The sequence below is a fragment of the Polypterus senegalus genome, chromosome 17, assembly GCF_016835505.1.
Source record: "Polypterus senegalus isolate Bchr_013 chromosome 17, ASM1683550v1, whole genome shotgun sequence".
Taxonomy (NCBI): Eukaryota; Metazoa; Chordata; class Cladistia; order Polypteriformes; family Polypteridae; genus Polypterus; species Polypterus senegalus.
Genome location: NC_053170.1, coordinates 98,543,797 through 98,562,405, shown reverse-complemented (window position 1 = coordinate 98,562,405; position 18,609 = coordinate 98,543,797). Strand labels below are relative to the sequence as shown.

The 18,609-nt window shown below is 41.2% G+C and overlaps 1 protein-coding gene across 2 annotated transcripts in view; it reads left to right on the top strand.

Moving 5' to 3' along the window:
- Positions 1–3,586: 3,586 nt before the first annotated feature.
- Positions 3,587–18,609, top strand: part of elac2 (elaC ribonuclease Z 2) — a 57,230-nt gene continuing 42,207 nt past the window's right edge. Inside the window, exons 1-11 of one of the 2 annotated variants that reach the window (XM_039739324.1) lie at positions 3,587–4,140; positions 7,057–7,107; positions 7,184–7,254; positions 9,361–9,425; positions 12,454–12,511; positions 15,566–15,634; positions 15,863–15,994; positions 16,459–16,517; positions 17,670–17,728; positions 17,857–17,929; positions 18,242–18,354. In XM_039739324.1, coding sequence (XP_039595258.1) covers positions 3,812–4,140; positions 7,057–7,107; positions 7,184–7,254; positions 9,361–9,425; positions 12,454–12,511; positions 15,566–15,634; positions 15,863–15,994; positions 16,459–16,517; positions 17,670–17,728; positions 17,857–17,929; positions 18,242–18,354 — 1,079 coding nt within the window. In that variant the 5' untranslated portion in view covers positions 3,587–3,811. The remainder of the gene's footprint in view (positions 4,141–7,056; positions 7,108–7,183; positions 7,255–9,360; positions 9,426–12,453; positions 12,512–15,565; positions 15,635–15,862; positions 15,995–16,458; positions 16,518–17,669; positions 17,729–17,856; positions 17,930–18,241; positions 18,355–18,609) is intronic. The other variant, XM_039739323.1, reaches the window with a different exon arrangement.

The following is an 18,609-nucleotide window of genomic DNA, read 5'->3' as shown; positions in this document are numbered from 1 at the left end:
CACACACAGCAGAGCACTTCCAGCATGTCGCCTTGCTGCTGGAGTCCATTACCTCTGATGTGTAGTTGCTTGTGAGCTTCAGACATGGACCCTGGCCTTGGGTCTGTTTACAGAGGTGGAGAATATTGTAGTATAGGGGCTGCCTCTGACCCCAGGTGAGTGGGCAAAGGACTGAAGCAGCTGGGAGCATACGGAGTCACAGAACATTTACGTTGTGTGGTGATACTGGCTGCTGAAGATGCCAAAGATCCTTTTAAATGCCAGTCTCTACCAGTCCTTATAAACTGGCTAATGCCATTCATCTATCTCTCATCTCCCAGGGTCATTTTACTGGTGGCAGAAGTGGGATGAGGAACTGACTAACAACCCCGAGACGGAGGACTGGTTTAGCACTAATGTTGGTGGATCCTTCAGTCACACTCACGATGGCTCAATTCAGGCAGGGCAGACCAGATTGTCTCACACCCCTCAGAAGTTCAGACGGATGGAGTTTGTGTTACCCTCAAGGATGAGGGTTCTGAGAAGAGGGCAGTGTGACATTGCGGGGTCTGGACCTGAGAGGGACATGCTCCTCAGGTGGATGGGATCTGCACAAGGGGGCAGGTGAGCAGCACTTAGAGCACTTTGATCACATCTTCTGGCTGCTACATCTGTTAGCTGTTACATCTCAAGGTGAGTCACGGCGAGTTCAGGTACTGTCACATTAGGGTACTGCGGAGAGCTGGCTTACACTTCTTATTTCAGATGCTGTTTTAATGCTGGATAGGTTTCATCAGATGGAGTGGAAAATGCAGGAGGGGACTGGAGATTTATGTGAAAAGGGAGCGCAGGACAACTGAAACTAAATGTGTGATCCAGACATTAAACTGCGGACTAAATTCATCCACTTTACTGCTCGGGTTGGATTAGTCCAATCATCCTGGTTGACTCAGCAATAGAAATGATCTCCCATGGCATCTGATCTTATATCACCTTCCCATCTGCTTTTTCTGAGGAGGGTCACCATGGCAGCCCAGACTTCCCTGTCTCAGGCTACAGATTCCAGCTGTTCTGTGGAATTCCCAGGCATCTCCAAGCCAGTCAAGAGATAGCATCCCTGGGTATGCTGGCGGGTCTCCACTGAGTGTGATGTGCCCAGAGTAGTTCTAGGGAGAACCACTTGGGGGGGCATCCTTACACCCTGCCCAAGCCACCTCAAGTGGCAGTCATCTGAGTCTCTCTCAAATCACTGAGCTTCTCATACTATCACGTTGTGTCACCCGCACCATCATTTCTGCTGCTTGAACTTGTGATCTCATTCTTTCAGTCATTACCCACATCTCATGACCATAGGTGAGGATAGGGGTGTAGAGCGACCAGTAGACTCAGTGTCCATTTCACCACACAGGACTGGTAGAACGCCCAGAGAACAGCTGATGCCACTCCAATCCGCTTGTTGATATCAAGTTCCCTCTTTCTGTCCCTTGTGACCAAGATCCCGAGATACTTGGACTCCTCCACTAAGGGCAGTTGTTCTTTCTGTCTCTAATATATCGATGATGAATCATTCTGAATGCTGGTGACTTCAAACAAAGAAACAAACGTCTATCAGCACATCCCATTCATGGACACTACAAGCTGGACCTGCTCTATTCAGATGCTAATGACGTTAAATTTAAACATGCGGTACCATCCGAGATCTGACCTTGCCTTACCGACACCCACAAGGCTTCTGTTGACAGCAGTGGCTCTCTGTAATTCAAGCCAGCAGTCCTAATGTGTGTATAGGGGTGGGGGGTGTTTGTCTTTATTATGAAATATATTTATAATAATATACAGTATATATATCCATCCATCCATCCATCCATTTTCTAACCCGCTTAATCCGAATACAGGGTCACGGGGGTCTGCTGGAGCCAATCCCAGCCAACACAGGGCACAAGGCAGGAACCAATCCAGGGCAGGGTGCCAACCCACCGCAGCAGTATATATATGCAGTATATATATTTGAGCCTATGTAAAATTTTAGTTTGCCCTTGGAGACAAATGAAGTATCATCTGTCTACCTATAATATACTTCCTTTCGCCTATCTACCCATTTTTTATATAGTGCCTTTGTGTGTCTTATCTATCTATCATATAGTGCCTTTCTACCTATTTATCTATCTACCTAAAAATATGGCAGGTCTTTCCAAAACATTTTTGCTAAATACAGGGTGACACAGAAAGACAGGAACTTTTGAAAAACCCAATAAAAATAAAAGAAATCCAACAAAAAAAAATTATTGACAGCAATTGAACCACTACAACTTGCATTTTAAGAGACAGTAATCCAAATTATCAATGTCTGAAAATTACGTCCCGTAGATGGCGTCCTCCAGTACGTGTGCATTCTTCCAATCTGCTGTTGAAATTCCCCACTGATCGCTGCAACATCTCAGCTGGGATACCACGAATTTGTAAGACTGAAACGCGTACAGCTTCGATATTCCGTGGAGTACGAGCACTTCTCGGTCGTCCTGTCGGTTTCTTTTTTAGAGCAGATCCAGTCTCTTCAAAATTTTTAATCCAAATTTTTATCGCGTGTTTCGAGGGAACCCGACCATGACACCCTACGTTGAAAAAACGTCCGAACTCCCTCTGCGCACCTTCCAAACTATTATTGTTTTTGTAAAACATTTTTATGGCGAAAGCATGCTGTTGACGGTTCCACTGATCCATGATTACTAAATGGCGAGACTGTTTACAGCTCAAGGTCCCTGATCTGCAGTGCTGCCAACTGTACATGGCTGTCACTACGCATTTCAAAAGTTCCCGTTTTTCTGTCACCCTGTGCTGTATATGCAATATAGTTTCTGTATTCATATTACAAAATATACAAGCTGAATTTGAACCTGGATAATATTTGCTTCACATGGTAACTGTTTTGAGTAATACTGTATGATACTTTCTTAATATTAGTGTGTTGAGATGGGAAAATGATAACTAAGCGTCAAAGCTCGTGTCAGTCAATCTGAAGCACAGTGAATCAGTGTCAGAACACCGCTGTCACGTGACCCGTGACGTTTGAAGCTGCGAACGTCATCAGCGCTTCACAAGCGGGCTTTATTGGTTTGACAGCTTTGGCGCCAAATGAACAGGTAGCCTATGATAAAATACATCATTCTCATTGAACAATGTTGGGTTGTGAGGAGAGAACGAGAGAGCTTTGGCGACTAACAGCGGAACACGTCGTTCAAAAGTTAAATAGTATAAAAGTTAAATAGTATAAATGGACAAGGACCTTAGCCGAATAAAATGAGCACAGACTTTTCTTAAAGCTTCACAAGGCTTTATTTTCCCATCCCTGTTAGTATGACTACTCATACTTGGCATTTTCGAAACATTTTGCCAATTAAAATTTCCAGATTTATATTTCCGATATGTGTTTGCCTTAGTAATATATTTTGGAAAACATGTGTTTCTTTTATATATCATTATAAATATTTTTATTTTTGAATCCTAATCTATAATTAGTATTCCATGTCATATCCATAATATTAACGCGCAGTCGCGCACTCACACCAAACCGGTATGTTAAAGCGCGCGCCCGCTTTGCGCGTGACGTCACTTTACGGGCGCCGGAAACGAAAGCATCTGTGCTGTCGGCACGTGAATGTTGACCTCAACACTACAACTTCACGAACGCAGGAATATATCGACTGCCAATTTGAATTTTTGTTTGTTTCTTTTTTACCCTTCGATCTAGCAGTCTAAATGTAAAATGCGACGGTTCGCCGACACTGGAGAACTCCCGTCTTTCGTGAATCGTGAAGTGCCCCGTCGGTTCTGAATGTTTCTCGCTGGTAGAAGTCTCGCGTCAGCCCTGTGCCTTCGAGTTGCATGTACGGCAGGTAAACGACAGCCGAGCGTTTGCTGTGTGGCAGTTCGGAGCAGTTTCCTGCGGCCGCTCCTGTCGCCCACCATGGCCGCGGCTCCGTACACGGAGGGCTCCTGGAGGAAAAAGGCGAAGCCGCCAAAGGACACACTGAGGCACATTCGAAACCGAGAGCTGCGGCGGAACTCCGAGCAGCATGGACCCGCTATCGTCTACGTGCAGGTGGTGGGAGCCGGCAGCCGTGACAACACCCCTTCAGTGTACATCTTCTCGGACTGTAACAGGTAAGTAATGGCCAGGAGGTGAGTGGAATTAAAACTGAAAGTGTGTGTGTCAGCGTGCGAACAGAATTGCGACTTCAGGCTGAGTGGCAGCCCATCAGACTCTGCTGAAGAGGGCCTTCCTCACCCATAATTGCCTTGTAAACTCAAACAAATGCAGGGAGTGAGCAAAATTGTGAGAAAATGGAGTTTAACATTGAAATAACCAAATTCCAATTTACAAATGCTAAAGACAAGTCGTCTCGGGTTGACTGCCAATTAGCAGTTTGTGTCGGGTACAAATTATCGTCAGACATGTTAACCTCCACTCATGACAGACTCATTGCTGCCGCATCTGAAAGTCACTTTTTTTACTTTCTTTTCTTTTTTTTATTTGTTTTTCACTGCCCTCCATCATATTGACAGCAGCATGGAAAATATTGAAATGGAAAAAAACTTTTATCAGCTTGCACTTCTATTCTGAGCCTGCCTAAAGGTTCTTTTTTTTTATTGTTTATCGAATGTCCCATTTAAGAGTAGTCATACCTGCAATAAAGTTGTCCATTTTATAGCTGAAAACATTTGTGGTCAGCATGCGGAGGTGGGATGGTGAAAGCTGTAAAAAGCATAACAACAGGAACTAGAATGTTTAAACAGCAAATTCTGTTACATTAGAGACAGTCACACTTACTAAAATATTATTAACGTTGTGCATAATTTGGGCGGGGGGGTTGCCCCATTTGCCCCACTTGCCCCACACTCTCTTCTTTAAAGTGGGAAAACTGTTTAATGGCCATTGTTTGTGACACTGGCACTTGTGCATTGTTAGCCTGATAAAAGGCTTATGACCGTGTAGACAGGATTTGGGGACTCCACCACCCCTAATGTTCCACAGCCAGGATGGAGGCCACGTTGTACTTCTTGGATCCAAGTTTAGACCATCAAGCAAACTGTCACTTCCTGCATCATAGTGTAGCATTTGCTTGGGTGGGACTATAAAACATTATTCTGCATGCACCCTCGGATGGCCACCTTTTTTTTAATAATCAGAATTGGCTGCATAGGCTTCCCCAATCTTAAATTAAAAGGTGATCTGCGCAAGTCTAATCCCTTAAATCGGTCTCGCCACTGCAGAGTTTCCTTACATCAGCAGTGACATTGCACATATGAATGAAAACTATTAGAAATGTAGACTAACACTGTTAAGATGAATATTCTTCCTAAGCTCCTTTTTATTTCAAAACATACCAATATACATTAATAAATCGTTTTTTAAGCAATTAGATTCAACAATAACCTCATTTATTTGGAATTCTAAACATCCACGCATCAAAAGAGCGACTCTACAAAGACAAAAGGTAGAAGGCGGTATGGCTCTACCTAACTTCCAGTTTTATTACTGGGCGGCAAATATACAGTCGATAAGAACCTGGACACAAATAGAAGAACATACACAGGCATGGACCGCAATAGAAGTAAAATCCTGCAGTACTTCTTTGTATTCCTTGCTTTGTGCACCAATAAACACACGTTATCGGCAATACACTAATAACGCAATTGTGCTCCACTCACTTAGAATCTGGAACCAATGTAGAAAGCATTTTAAGACGGAGAAGCTTCTTTCTGTGGCACCCCTGCAAAAGAACCACCTCTTTCAACCCTCACAAACATGTGCAGTTTTTAATATCTGGAAAGATTTTGGAATTAACTTGCTTAGGGATCTTTATATAGACAACGCCTTTGCATCCTATGAACAATTACATTCCAAATTTAACATTCCAGCTACAAATTTCTTTTACTATCTTCAAATCAGGAACTTTGTTAAACAGAACCTTCCAGATTTTCCTCATCTGGCACCCTCATCCACGCTGGAAAATTTATTGCTCAATTTAAAGGAGTTAGACTCCATCTCTACAATATATAAAATCCTTTTACAATCCCTTCCTTTCAAAGATCCAAGAGGACACTGGGAAAATGATCTCTCAATTAATATATCAGAAAAGGAGTGGAAAGTAGCAATGCAGAGAATTCACTCGAGCTCCATATGTGCAAAGCATACAATTATACAGCTCAAAATTATATATCGAGCACATCTGTCTCGACTAAAACTCTCCAAAATGTTTCCAGGACATGATCCAACCTGTGAACGCTGCAAATTAGCTCCAGCCTCACTAGGTCACATGTTCTGGGCCTGCACCAAATTAACATTATTCTGGACAAAAATTTTAATTACCTCTCAGACAGCCTTGGACTCACAATCCCTCCTAACCCATTAACAGCTGTGTTTGGGGTTCTTCCAGAGGGTCTTAAAGTGGAGAAGGACAAACAAATTGTGATTGCATTCACTACACTGTTGGCACGCAGACTTATTCTGATAAACTGGAAGAACCCAAACTCTCCTCTCTTAAGTCAGTGGGAAACTGATGTGTTATATTATTTAAAATTGGAAAAAATCAAATACTCAGTTAGAGGATCTGTGCAGACCTTTTTCAAAACATGGCAGGATCTAATCAGTAATATTTTGAAATAAGTTTATAAAGTACCGAGAATTTGTTGATTTAGGTATTTTTTAAAAGCCTTAAATTTTACACCGTTTGGCTTGCTCTCTCTCTCAAGGGTGGGGATTGATCTGTTCTTAGCATAATTCTTTTTTCTTTTTTTTTGTTAAAATGTGATTGCTATGTATGGATTGTAATAAAATTAATAAAATAAAAAAAAAGAAAAAAAAGAAATGTAGACTATGTACAGATTGTAGATGACAAAGACATTGTTCGGTCCTTGTTTCCGTCACCTACCTTCCTTGCGCCTTATCTAAGCCCGGCTCCTTAGCTTTCATGGTTGTTAAAGGTTGAGGCCCAGCACACGGCTGATACCAGGATTCCCAAATTTTTAAGTGCTTAATCTGGAATGCTCACGTGTCTTTGCTTTATTTTCCTCCAGGTATTTGTTCAATTGTGGAGAAGGAACCCAACGACTCATGCAGGAACACAAGTAAGTATTTTGTTTGTGCGTTCACTTCAGTGTTTTGCTGCCTCACTTCACTGACCAAAGCCTGTTTTACTTACAGACTCAAAGTTTCCCGTTTAGATAACATCTTTGTGACGAGAATGAGCTGGCAGAATGTGGGAGGCTTGTCTGGTAGGTAACGCACTCTGTTTGCAGTGTTAAAATTGTACAGAACACCTAGTGCCGACAGCTTAGTATTGAGCCCTCACAACTTGGACCATGAAGTGGTCTCGACAGTAGGTGGCATGACTAGGCTTTGATTCAAAATATCAAATTAAACAGAGAAATTTGCATCTGCAATTAGCATGCTTCATTTTTTCTGCCCTATGCAGCACATCTACGGATTTAAATTACATTGGTGCCTTGGTTTGCGAGCATAATTCATTTTGGAAACGTGCTTGTAATCCAAAGCCCTCGTATATCAAAGCGAATTTCCCCGTAAGAAATAATGGAAACTCGGATGATTCATTCCACAACCCAAAAATATTCATATAAAAATAATTAATACAAAATATAAAGTGAAAATATATACGGTGAAATGAATTAACCTGTTTTGTGAAACATAATTAGCTGGTGTGAGGGAGACGAGAGGAGGGTCATTGTGTAGGACGACTTTCACTCCAACTAACAGAATCTGCTATCTGTTGGCTCGCTGGAATCTTTTTCTTTTTTTGCGACTTTAGCAAGGAACCCATCCAACGACAGTTGCTTTTGCCTCCTTTTGAGTATTTGGCGGAAATGTGTCATTGGATTGTCGTTAAATGGACTCATTGCTCGCACGCAAAATACGCACACACGTACACGTACGTGGCTACAATACTATAGTAAACAGTATACGCTCGTATGGATGTTGATTATACGAATGAAGCGCGCCGACTGAGACCGAGCATGGGAGATAATTACCCACAATCCTACAGCAAGTGGGAGAACCACAGTCGGTTCAGTTGTGATCACGTGACACTTGGCAGGCAAAGCCTATACATACTACTCGTCTTGCAACACCTCACTCGTTTATCAAGTTAAACTTTATGAAGAATTTTTGCTGGTCTTGCAAAACACTTGCAGACCAAGTTACTCACAATCCAAGGTTTTACTGTACTAATTAACGAAAACTGCAGTGTGGTCTATTCATTAATAAATGCTGATTTGTGATTCTTTAATTTTTATAGAGAGAAATATTTAAAATCTGTGGTGGGTTGGCGCCCTGCCCGGGGTTTGTTTCCTGCCTTGCGCTCTCTGTTGGCTGGGATTGGCTCCAGCAGACCCCCGTGACCTTGTAGTTAGGATATAGCGGGTTGGATGATGGATGGATGGATGGAAGGAAATATTTAAAATGTGGTTTATTGTGCCAACTCAAGTTTTTTTTTTTTTTTGCTCTCACATCTGATACTTGCAAACAGTCCTGCACTCTCACTTTGTCAGCTTTCTGTTTCTACAATAGAGATCTCTTGTCATTTCTCTCTATCCTAGAGTTGTTTCCTTTACTTTAGTTTTAGAAATAAGAGACCAACTAAATGCCAGCTCACCCTCAAAAGTAGCTGATCATCTCAATGTGCCACTTCTGATGATGACTGCACTTTCTGTTTTGTTTTTAGAGCCAATGTGCCATTTCTTGGGTATCATGGCAGCGCAGTGGTTAATGCCACTGCTTCATATGCCCGGCTTCCTGGGTTTGAACGCCCAGTCCTAGTCGGTGTGGAGTCTGCAGATTCTTCCAGTGTCTGTTTGGCTTTCCCCTCCAACCTTCCATAAGTTGATTAATGTCTCGGAATTCGCCCAGTGTGAGTCTGGGGCACTCCTTGTACTGCGTGCTCTCCGCATCCCGTGACACTGACTAGAATCAGTTCAGACTTGGATCTTTCAACGATATTATGTGTGCCATTTGCTTGTTCTCAGTTTGTCCTTGTGGGGTCCCTCCGGGAGCTTTGGTTTCCTCCCACAGTCCACAAGACATGTAAGTTAGGTGGCTTGACAAAGTTAAATTGGCGTCTGATATGTATATATAATGTGTGTATGTGAGTGTGTGTGTTCCTCCTCGTGCCCATTGCTTGCTGGGAAAGGCTTCAGCTTCCCCATAGTCCTCCTCTGGATAAGCATGTGTGGAAGATGGATGTACAGTCATTTCAATGATTTTGTTTGCCTTCTAGCTTAATAACAAGTCATTCATTACATTTCAAATTTTAGGCTAGTCAAGTAACAGGCTTTGTACTTTTCACTAAATAATGTGTTTTAATTCAGGAATGATTTTAACCCTGAAGGACACTGGTGTTCCTGAGTGTGTGCTTTCTGGACCGCCACAGCTGGTGAGTTAAACCGATTTTTCGTCATTTGTTCCTCCCCTCTTGGTGAAGCCCTCCTATAAACAAATCTTTATATTCCTTCCTGATTGGGCATTTTTAAAATACAAATCTTAATTTGTTTGGTGATAAAAGGTAACCTGGATGGTTTATTTTTTCAATATTTTCATTACCTTAATATTCAGCAGGGTTTGTGTTTTGTAATCGTACCCGTTTACAAAGTCGGTGTTCCGGGATGATGAAAAAGGTTTGAGCCTAAATGAAGGTTTTCTATGCTGGTAATTTAAGTGACTGCAATCGTCCCTGCATACTAAAATATGCGAGATAGGAGAGTTACCAGTTGCTGCCATTTATAGTTTATAATGGATGTTTGTTGTTCCAGAGCTAAATGAAGTGTTTTGCTATCACTGAGGTTGTAACGCTTTAGAGCAGTACGCCTTTGGGGACTCGTACTCCCCTCAGTTCCCAGTTTACTCCGAAAGGCTGAAGTCAAAGGGTGGGGTGTAGAACTTCAATATGTCACATTGGGACGTCTCTGGAAGGGGACCCAATGGACTTATTGGCCTTTGACATGGATTACTGAAGAACATGTTGCCATCTCAGAGCAACGTGTAAAGGACAATTGAAGAGTGATGGTGTATGTGAGAGCAAACAGTTACTTGGGTTAGTTGGTGGTCCGTTCAATCCATTCTTTATGCACACCTAAGCATAAGAAGGGTCTGTTAATGTTGGGCAGCCAGAATATTACCTTCTGAAATGAAGCATCACATCCAATACTTGAGGGCACTGAAAAGTCGAGACTGGGACTAATTTAAGAATGCATCAGTGTGACCCAACACAGTGGAAGAGTGGCATTTCTCAAACACTAAAGCTATTCCAGGTCCAAGGGACTGCTGGGAAGACCACATATACACTTTTAATGATGTTGAGGGTGTAGTCCTTTATTTATTGTGTGCCTCATTACTTAATATTACACTAACATGATGTGGTGTTTCCAGAAGCCAATCGGGGGGGAAAAGAGGGAGGATTTGTCCATAATCGCCCTTCTTCATCATCCTCACTCACAGTGTACAAATTGAAAAGCCTGCTCTGCGAGTCTGTGGATTCAAAGAGATGTGAGACCCACCCTGACCCCATTTGACTACCACAGTTCCTCGGCCTGAAGAGCCACCTATCTGGGACGCGCTATGATGACAACATTAAGTCAAGTATTAAGGAGTGGTTGTACAAGCAAGAGCAAACTCTATGAGCAGCGTAGAAAAGCTTTGTCAATGTTATAAAAATGTATTTTTGTAATCTGGTATTTTTTTGAAAACTGAAACTTGTATTATTTCATTGGTCTTTCTCTTAACATGTCAGGTGCAAACATTTTTATTACACCACTTGAAAGAAGTTTGGATACCAGTTAAGAGGGATTTTTCAAGTTGAAGTTATTTTTTCATTAACATGCTATACATGGATTTGTCATGTGAAATTGTGTTACAAAGTTAAGCGTTTACTATAAATTTAAAAAAATACTTTGCCCACTCTGGTGCTTTTCACTGGAGGGTATGTGACATCCCAGATACATCCACTTTTTGGAGTATTGATCCATGCCTTCTGTGTTGCTGTGACTACAAATGGGATTGGGAAGTAATCATTTTATCACATAGTCCTGGTACTGTTTTTCTCATGGTAAAGATACTTTTTCTATTTGGTTGTTCAAGATGTCACATAAATCCAGAAGTCAATCAAAATAAAATCAACCACCTGAAGAGTTTACTGTGATTTGGTCTTTCGAGAGGAAACCACGACTCATGAGAGATGAAAGGTGGTTGCACCAGACAACGAAGTAGTGAGAAACACACCTGACTGGTCTACTTTTAAAATTGGACGATTCTCTTATGCGTTTTTTTTTTTTTTTTGTTCAAAAATGATATGTTTAAACTATTTTACAAAGTGTATGTAATCCAAAGGCACAGATCAATGCTCAACACCTTTCTTTGTTTCATAAATGGATGTATTTGGTAGGTTTTTGAGCTTTTCCCCTGCGCCCTATAGCCTCCATTGTAAAGCACCAGTATGGACAAAGTATTACATTTATAGAACTTTAGAACACGGTATCAACTGGCAAATGCATATATAGCATGTCTGTGAAGAAATGACTTGAAAAATGCAAAGTTTTATGGTTTAAAACTTATGTTCTGATCATTAGGCTGAAAAGCACTCATCTGTTGTCTGATGTAGAGCACACTTGGGTGTGAATTGTATTTGTGTGCTGCTTCTCTCATATTTGAAGCCGAAAGGATCGTCACTGAAACTTCTGAACTTGACACATACAATACAGTGGTTTCTCCTCTTGGCTTTTAGTGCCACCTAGTGGTGCTGCCTTGCTTGTTTTTAAAACTAAATTTTTTCTGGTGATTTGCAGCCGTCAGAGATGCTGTGGAGGTGAGATTGAAGTGTTAGTACAATAATCACATGAAGGCTGCATAGAATACTCTCCTGATAAAATAATAAAGAGAGATGAGTACGTATATTCATTGTGCAATTGTAAAATAATGAATTAAAATGACAGAAAAAAATGAGTAGCCTAGCACCTGTGGCACCACTGGACCACCATTAGCTTTGTACTGGATATGTAAACCTATCATTTGGGGGGGTCTAAGACTTTTAGTGATGCCTAACATTTTAGCTCGCACTAAACTTGCTGCTTCTGCCTCGAGAAGAGTCCAGGATGGTCACCACGTTACGGTTATAGAAAGAAGGCAACTTTAAATATGAGTGGAAATAGAAATTACACTTAAGAATTCCAGTTACCTGAGGGGTGTAGTTGTTTTTTCTTCTTCAATTGCTTTCCACATTGTTTTCAACTTCAGCAGCAATCCCATTTAAACAGACCCTGTGCTAAACTTGCTGTTTACTCCTATGGATTCTGTTTTCTTCTATGCTCAGATGTTTGTTTTAATTCAATGCTTGCATGCAGAATTGTTTGCATTCTCCATTTTTGAAGACGGTCACTTTATTACTCTTGTGTACAATTTTAACTTTGCAGGAAAAATATGTGGATGCCATTCGTGTGTTTTCTGGACCACTGGAAGAAATAAAAATAGGCAAGTGGTTTTTGTTTTATGTTTTGAGTAAATTTTGAGCCTACGGGAAAGTGATTTACTATGAATTAAAAAGCCTTCAGAAAGTATTCAGACCCCTTCACTTTTTTACATGTTGTGTTGCAGCCTGATTCTAAAATTATGGATATTTATTTTTCCCATCATCATCATCATCATCAGAAACTCTCAATAACCCAGAAGAAAAAGTGAAAACAGAATTTTAGAATTTTTACAAAGACTTGACACAAGTACTCGGAGCCTGCGCTATGACACTAGAAGTCTGGTTCAGGTGCGACCCATTCTGATGGCCATTCCTGAGATGTTTCTACACCTTGTTTGGAGGCCACCTATGGTCAGTTCAGTTGAAATGATTAGGAAAGGTGCACACCAGCTTACCTGGTGTCTTGTTATTCTGCTAAGTCCTGAAACCTTGGGGAATCATCCGGAGAAAAACTCCAGTATAGTTAAATATTTGAGTGTACATAGTAAACTGATTGCTTGTTTTAAGTCACTAAAATCAATTAAAACACAGAATGGGCTTAATGACTATTAAGCCGGAGTCAGAATGACCAAACACTTCATGTGTAGATCTGTCTGATCTTCACTCTCTGCTGCCCACTTTGGTTTTGTTCAGTCTGTACTTTGGTTTGAAAAAGTAAAATTTTAGATATCTGTTTGTTTCAGCTGGGGTTAGAGATGGAGAGAGGGAGGATATAAATGACTGCAGTTGATATTATACCCTAGCTGTGCTGCCAGTCTAAAACGGGTTGAAATGTAAGTAATCCACGTGCACCATGCAAGGCATACGGGTTTCTGTTATATGCCTTTTGGTATCTGAGATCAGAGCGGGTCATTTGATCAATGAGATACAATCAAAATAATAATATACAGTGGGTACGGAAAGTATTCAGACCCCCTTCAATTTGTCACTCTTTGTTATATTGCAGCCATTTCCTAAAATCATTTAAATTAATTTTTTCCCTCATTAATGTACACTCAGCACCCCATATTGACAGACAAAAAAAATAATTTTTGAAATTATTGCAGATTTATTAAAAAAGAAAAATTGAAATATCACCTGGTCCTAAGTATTCAGACCCTTTGCTCAGTATTTAGTAGAAGCACCCTTTTGAGCTCATACAGCCAGGAGTCTTTTTGGGAAAGATGCAACAAGTTTTTAACACCTGGATTTGGGGATCCTCTGCCATTCCTCCTTGCAGATCCTCTCCAGTTCTGTCAGGTTGAGCAGTGATGAGCAGTGCCTGGTTGTCTCCACACATATCACTTAGAATTAAGGCCAAAAAGTTCTATCTTGTTCTCATCAGACCAGAGAATCTTATTTCTCACCATCTCAGAGTCCTTCAGGTGTGTTTTTGCAAACTCCATGTGGGCTGTCATGTGTCTTGCCTCTTCTTAGTGTGTGGAGACAACCAGGCACTGCTCATCACTTGTCCAACACAGTCCCCACAGTGAAGCATGGCGTTGGCAGCATCATGCTGTTGGGGGTGTTTTTCAGCTGCAGGGATAGGACGACTGGTTGCAATCGAGGTTAAAGATGAATGCGGCCAAGTACAGGGATATCCTGGACAAAAACCTTCTCCAGAGTGCTAAGGACCTCGGACTGGGCTGAAGGTTTACCTTCCAATAAGACAATGACCCTAAGCACACAGCTAAAATAACAAAGAAGTGTCTTCACAACAACTCTGTGACTGTTCTTGAATGGCCCAGCCAGAGCCCCCAATTGAGCATCTCTGGAGAGACCTCAAAATGGCTGTCCACCAACGTTTACCATCCAACCTGACAGAACTGAAGAGGATCTGCAAGGAGGAATGGCAGAGGATCCCCAAATCCTGGTGTGAAAAACTTGTTGCATCTTTCCCAAAAAGACTCCTGGCTGTATGAGCTCAAAAGGGGGCTTCTAGTAAATACTGAGCAAAGGGTCTGAATAATTAGGACCAGGTGATATTTTAGTTTTTCTTTTTTAATAAATCTTCAACAATTTCAAAAATTCTTTTTTTGTCTGTCAATATGGGGTGCTGTGTGTACATTAATGAGGGAAAAAATTAATTTAAATGATTTTAGGAAATGGCTGCAATATAACAGAGTGAAAAATTGAAGGGGGTCTGAATACTTTCCGTACCCACTGTATTTTATGTATATAGCGCCTTTCCCATGCTCAATGCACTTAATTACTGCAATTAATTAAGTAGTTTGTGTAATTATTATAAATGATTAAGCTAGACACTGAAAACAGAAATCGACGTTATAATTGAGCAAATTTATGTAAAAATGACTTTTCGAGGCAATCACACTTGTCAGTCACCTGAGTGCATTTAAGTTGAATTTAGTGTTGCAGGGAATTGAAACCCACTCCAGAAAACGAAGTAATGATGCCTTCTTGAAGATATTTATGTAGTTTTATATCATTTTAAATCCTTACATTAGTTAATAATCTTTGTGAATTAGAGTTTAGATTTGCTATCGTGTATGTAACTAGAATAGTTTATATATTTAAATTTATGCTTGCAGGAATCTTTACTAGTAAGATTCTCTGATTATAAAAATCTATGAACAGATGTAAGTAAAGTAAAAATATCCTTTTTTTAATTTACAGTGCTTTGGTGTAGAAGTATAATTTTGATGAATCATTTACTTTGGCTTTGAAATTAAACTGTTAGTCCTCCAGTAAATGGTTTATTGACAACATTTTTTGTATCTTTTAGAATCCATAGAATGGAACTGAATGTTTTTGCAAGGTTTTGTACTTTAGTTTATAATGCCTTGCACATGCATTATGGTGTAGTGTTCTGATACAATTTTTCTTTTTGTAAAGTTTGTATTCAAAATTGGAATTAAAATGTAGGAGGGGAGGTTTAAAAGTGATCCATATTCCACAGTTTTGCAGCTTCAGGTAATATTTGCACAATGCTCATATTTATTGCTAAATGTTGTCCGCTTCTCCTCCCGGTTGTAGTGCGTAGTAGACTTGTTCTGAAATGATCTTGCACTCTGTCCTCGCACAGCGTTGCTCATACAAGCCACCTTATCTGTTTCCAGCTGTCCGTCACTTCACTGACCTGCCACACTCTGACAACACCATGACTGTTCATCAGGTGCCCATTTTTGGTGAGTGAGGGTCTGGAGGGTATCTCTGGGGACACGTCAGTGTAATGTTAACTGACAGTAAGGACTTGAGAATCTGGTGTATTATTGTAAATGCAACTTTTGGTTTTGCAAACTGATACATTTCTTAGAGTTTCTGACATCATTTCAGGTCAACATATATTTTGCCTAATTTGGATCGGCTTAAATGAATCGCTATGCTTCGTTCCAACGTGTTTTGTAATTTTGCAGCCAAGCTAAAGCCCACCAAGAGGAAGCATTCCCCTAGCCCAGATACAGCCTCCCCAAGCCGGTCCCCTCGGGCAGACCAGGAGGAAAATGAAGACTTTGCAAGTGACCCTGATCAGAGCTGTGGTAGTACAGGTAAGATGGCCACTTGAAGTGGAGTGGTGGGATTACGCCTGGTCATGGAGTATCGCAGTCTGTTCTCTTATCACTTTTATCACATTAGTTGCTCATGAACTTCACTTCTTTTGAAGTGCTGAACTATTCTTCAGTATTTCCCTTTTTTAAAAGGCATTGAGCATTCCTACTGTTGGAAAGGTAACTGCACAACTGAAAGATATTCTATGAGGTCAATAATAGAGGATAATGAGTCTGGTTTTACAGTCATATGAAAAAGTAAGCACACTCCATTTTAACATATGTGGGCATAGCAACATTTGATCTTCATTTCTGTTTTCTGTGGGAAGCCCTGGTTTGTGGTTGTATAAGTTAAAGCTGATAACATATTGAGGAAGTGAACAGCTGATGATGATTTGTTGCTGAGTACCCGATGCCATCTTGGATTACTTGTTGATCCCCTTTTTTGATATCTTTTATCACAGGTTCAAGTCCAGGAAATTCAAGAAAAGATCAATCATTAGTTGTGGCTTTCATCTGCAAGGTAAATGTTGCGTATTTACAATAAGTGCAATCGATGTCTAGCATCACTACTTACTAATTTGTAATACATGGTAACGTGTAACATTAAAATTTAATGATCTTGTTTTTGAATACCTTGTCCTGGACAGTCGCGCTTAAATTTCACTCATTCATTTGGAATACCCGGCAAAATGCTGACCACCACTGATTAGCAAAACTGATGTTGAGGCTTTTATCTTCACTTTTATTTTTCATTTGATTAGCTTTCCTTTATTTAAACTCCAAACTAGTGATTTTTTTTTTTTTGACTGCTTGCGATGTAGAAAGTCATTTCTGAGTGTCATGTAAATAAAATGGAAGCTTCTGAACCACTTCAAGTGTTTGATTATGAATTTCCCCTTGGGATTAATGAAGTATCTATCTCTTTATCTCTCTATCTCTCTATCTATCTATTGTGGACTTGGCCTGGACACAGACAGGCGGACATGTTGTTACTCAACCACCACACGTTTATTTACGATCTCTTACAATTATTAAATGGTCACACAGACCCAGTCCCCTGCACAAACCCCAACAATCGGTCAGTCCTGGCCACAAATGCCTCTCCTCGGGCCGCCTCCACACCTCCTCTGTGCTTCGTCCTGCCTCCTCCCGACTCCAGCGCTGAATGAATGGAGATGGCCCCTTTTATACAGTCCCCGGATGAGCACCAGGTGTTCCCGGCATTCCTCGCTTGGCCACGCCCCAGCATGGCGGAAGTGCCGGCTGTCCTCCCGGCAGCTCTCCAGGTGTCTCCCAAAGTCTCTCCCACCCAGCATTTCCTGGTGTGGCGGAAGTGCTGGGGCAGCAGGTCCCCAAGGCATTGGGGCGCCTCCTGGCGGTGACCACGGGTCCCTACAGGGTAGGGCTTCCATGCCCTCAACCCGTGGCCCCCAGAACAACCAGAAAGGCATCCCCCACATGATCCAGGGTGGGCTTTGACCCTCTTCCGGTCCCTCACGGCGTCCCGGCCGGGTCGTTGCCCCTGGCATCCCTGACACTCTATCTATCTATCTTGCCTACTATGCTATGCTATAATTAAAGTCTATCTATCTATCTCTATCTCTATCTATCTCTATCTATCTCTTATGTCTCTTATCTATCTATCAATCAAAATAATTATTTATGCTTGCAGCTTCACCCTAAGAAAGGAAATTTTTTGGTTGCTAAGGCCAAGGAGCTGGGGTTGCCTGTGTAAGTAACAGTTCTGATATTATACGGATGGGATGTTTCTTCTTAATATATTCACAAACTGTTTAAAATTGAAGAAACTACTCTATACTTTTGTGTAATTGATATGCCTACTTTTATTATCTTTTTAGTGGAACAGCAGCAATAGGTCCAATAATTTCACAACTGAAAAATGGAAAGAGTGTCATGTTTGAAGGAAAGGAGGTAAGAAGTCAAAGACGTGTTTGGACTGCCTGACTTAGCAAAACGCTGGGAGACAGTTATGTCTCTGATATAATGCAGCTTGTGAGCAATGTGGTGTAGTGGAAGTGGGCACTCAGCTAGACACCTGAAGAATCCAAAGCTGTTCACCCACTGTAGCCCAAGGGAAGAGTCAGCCCTGGAGACGGCACCAGTCCACCCACACCAACAGCCACTCACACAGAGCCCAATTTAGAGTTGCCAGTAAAGTCTGTTCAAATTCTCTGATCTTCAGGTGTAAGTTTCATATCCAACTAGTGTACCCTGTTGTTCTAGATTCTTCCTGAAGATGTATGCACCCCTACAGACCCTGGGCCAGTGTTTATAGTCGTGGAGTGCCCCAGTGAAGAGTTCATTGACCCAATCTGCAATAATGAGCATCTTAATCGGTAAAGCTTTTCTTTCCAAACATTTTATTGAACTGTCATGAATGCTTCATTTACCCTCACATTTAGATATCTTAAATCATGTCTGCCTTCTTCAGGCCTGTAAATATCTGTTAGTAATGTTCATCTGGGGATGTTTGATTCACATTTACAACATCGTATCAAAGTTAATGTGCCTCCAGTGAACACATTGTCCATGTTGCTCTTGTGGTGTAAGATTTGGATGTTTGACCCTTGATCACAAAGGGCATTCGTTTC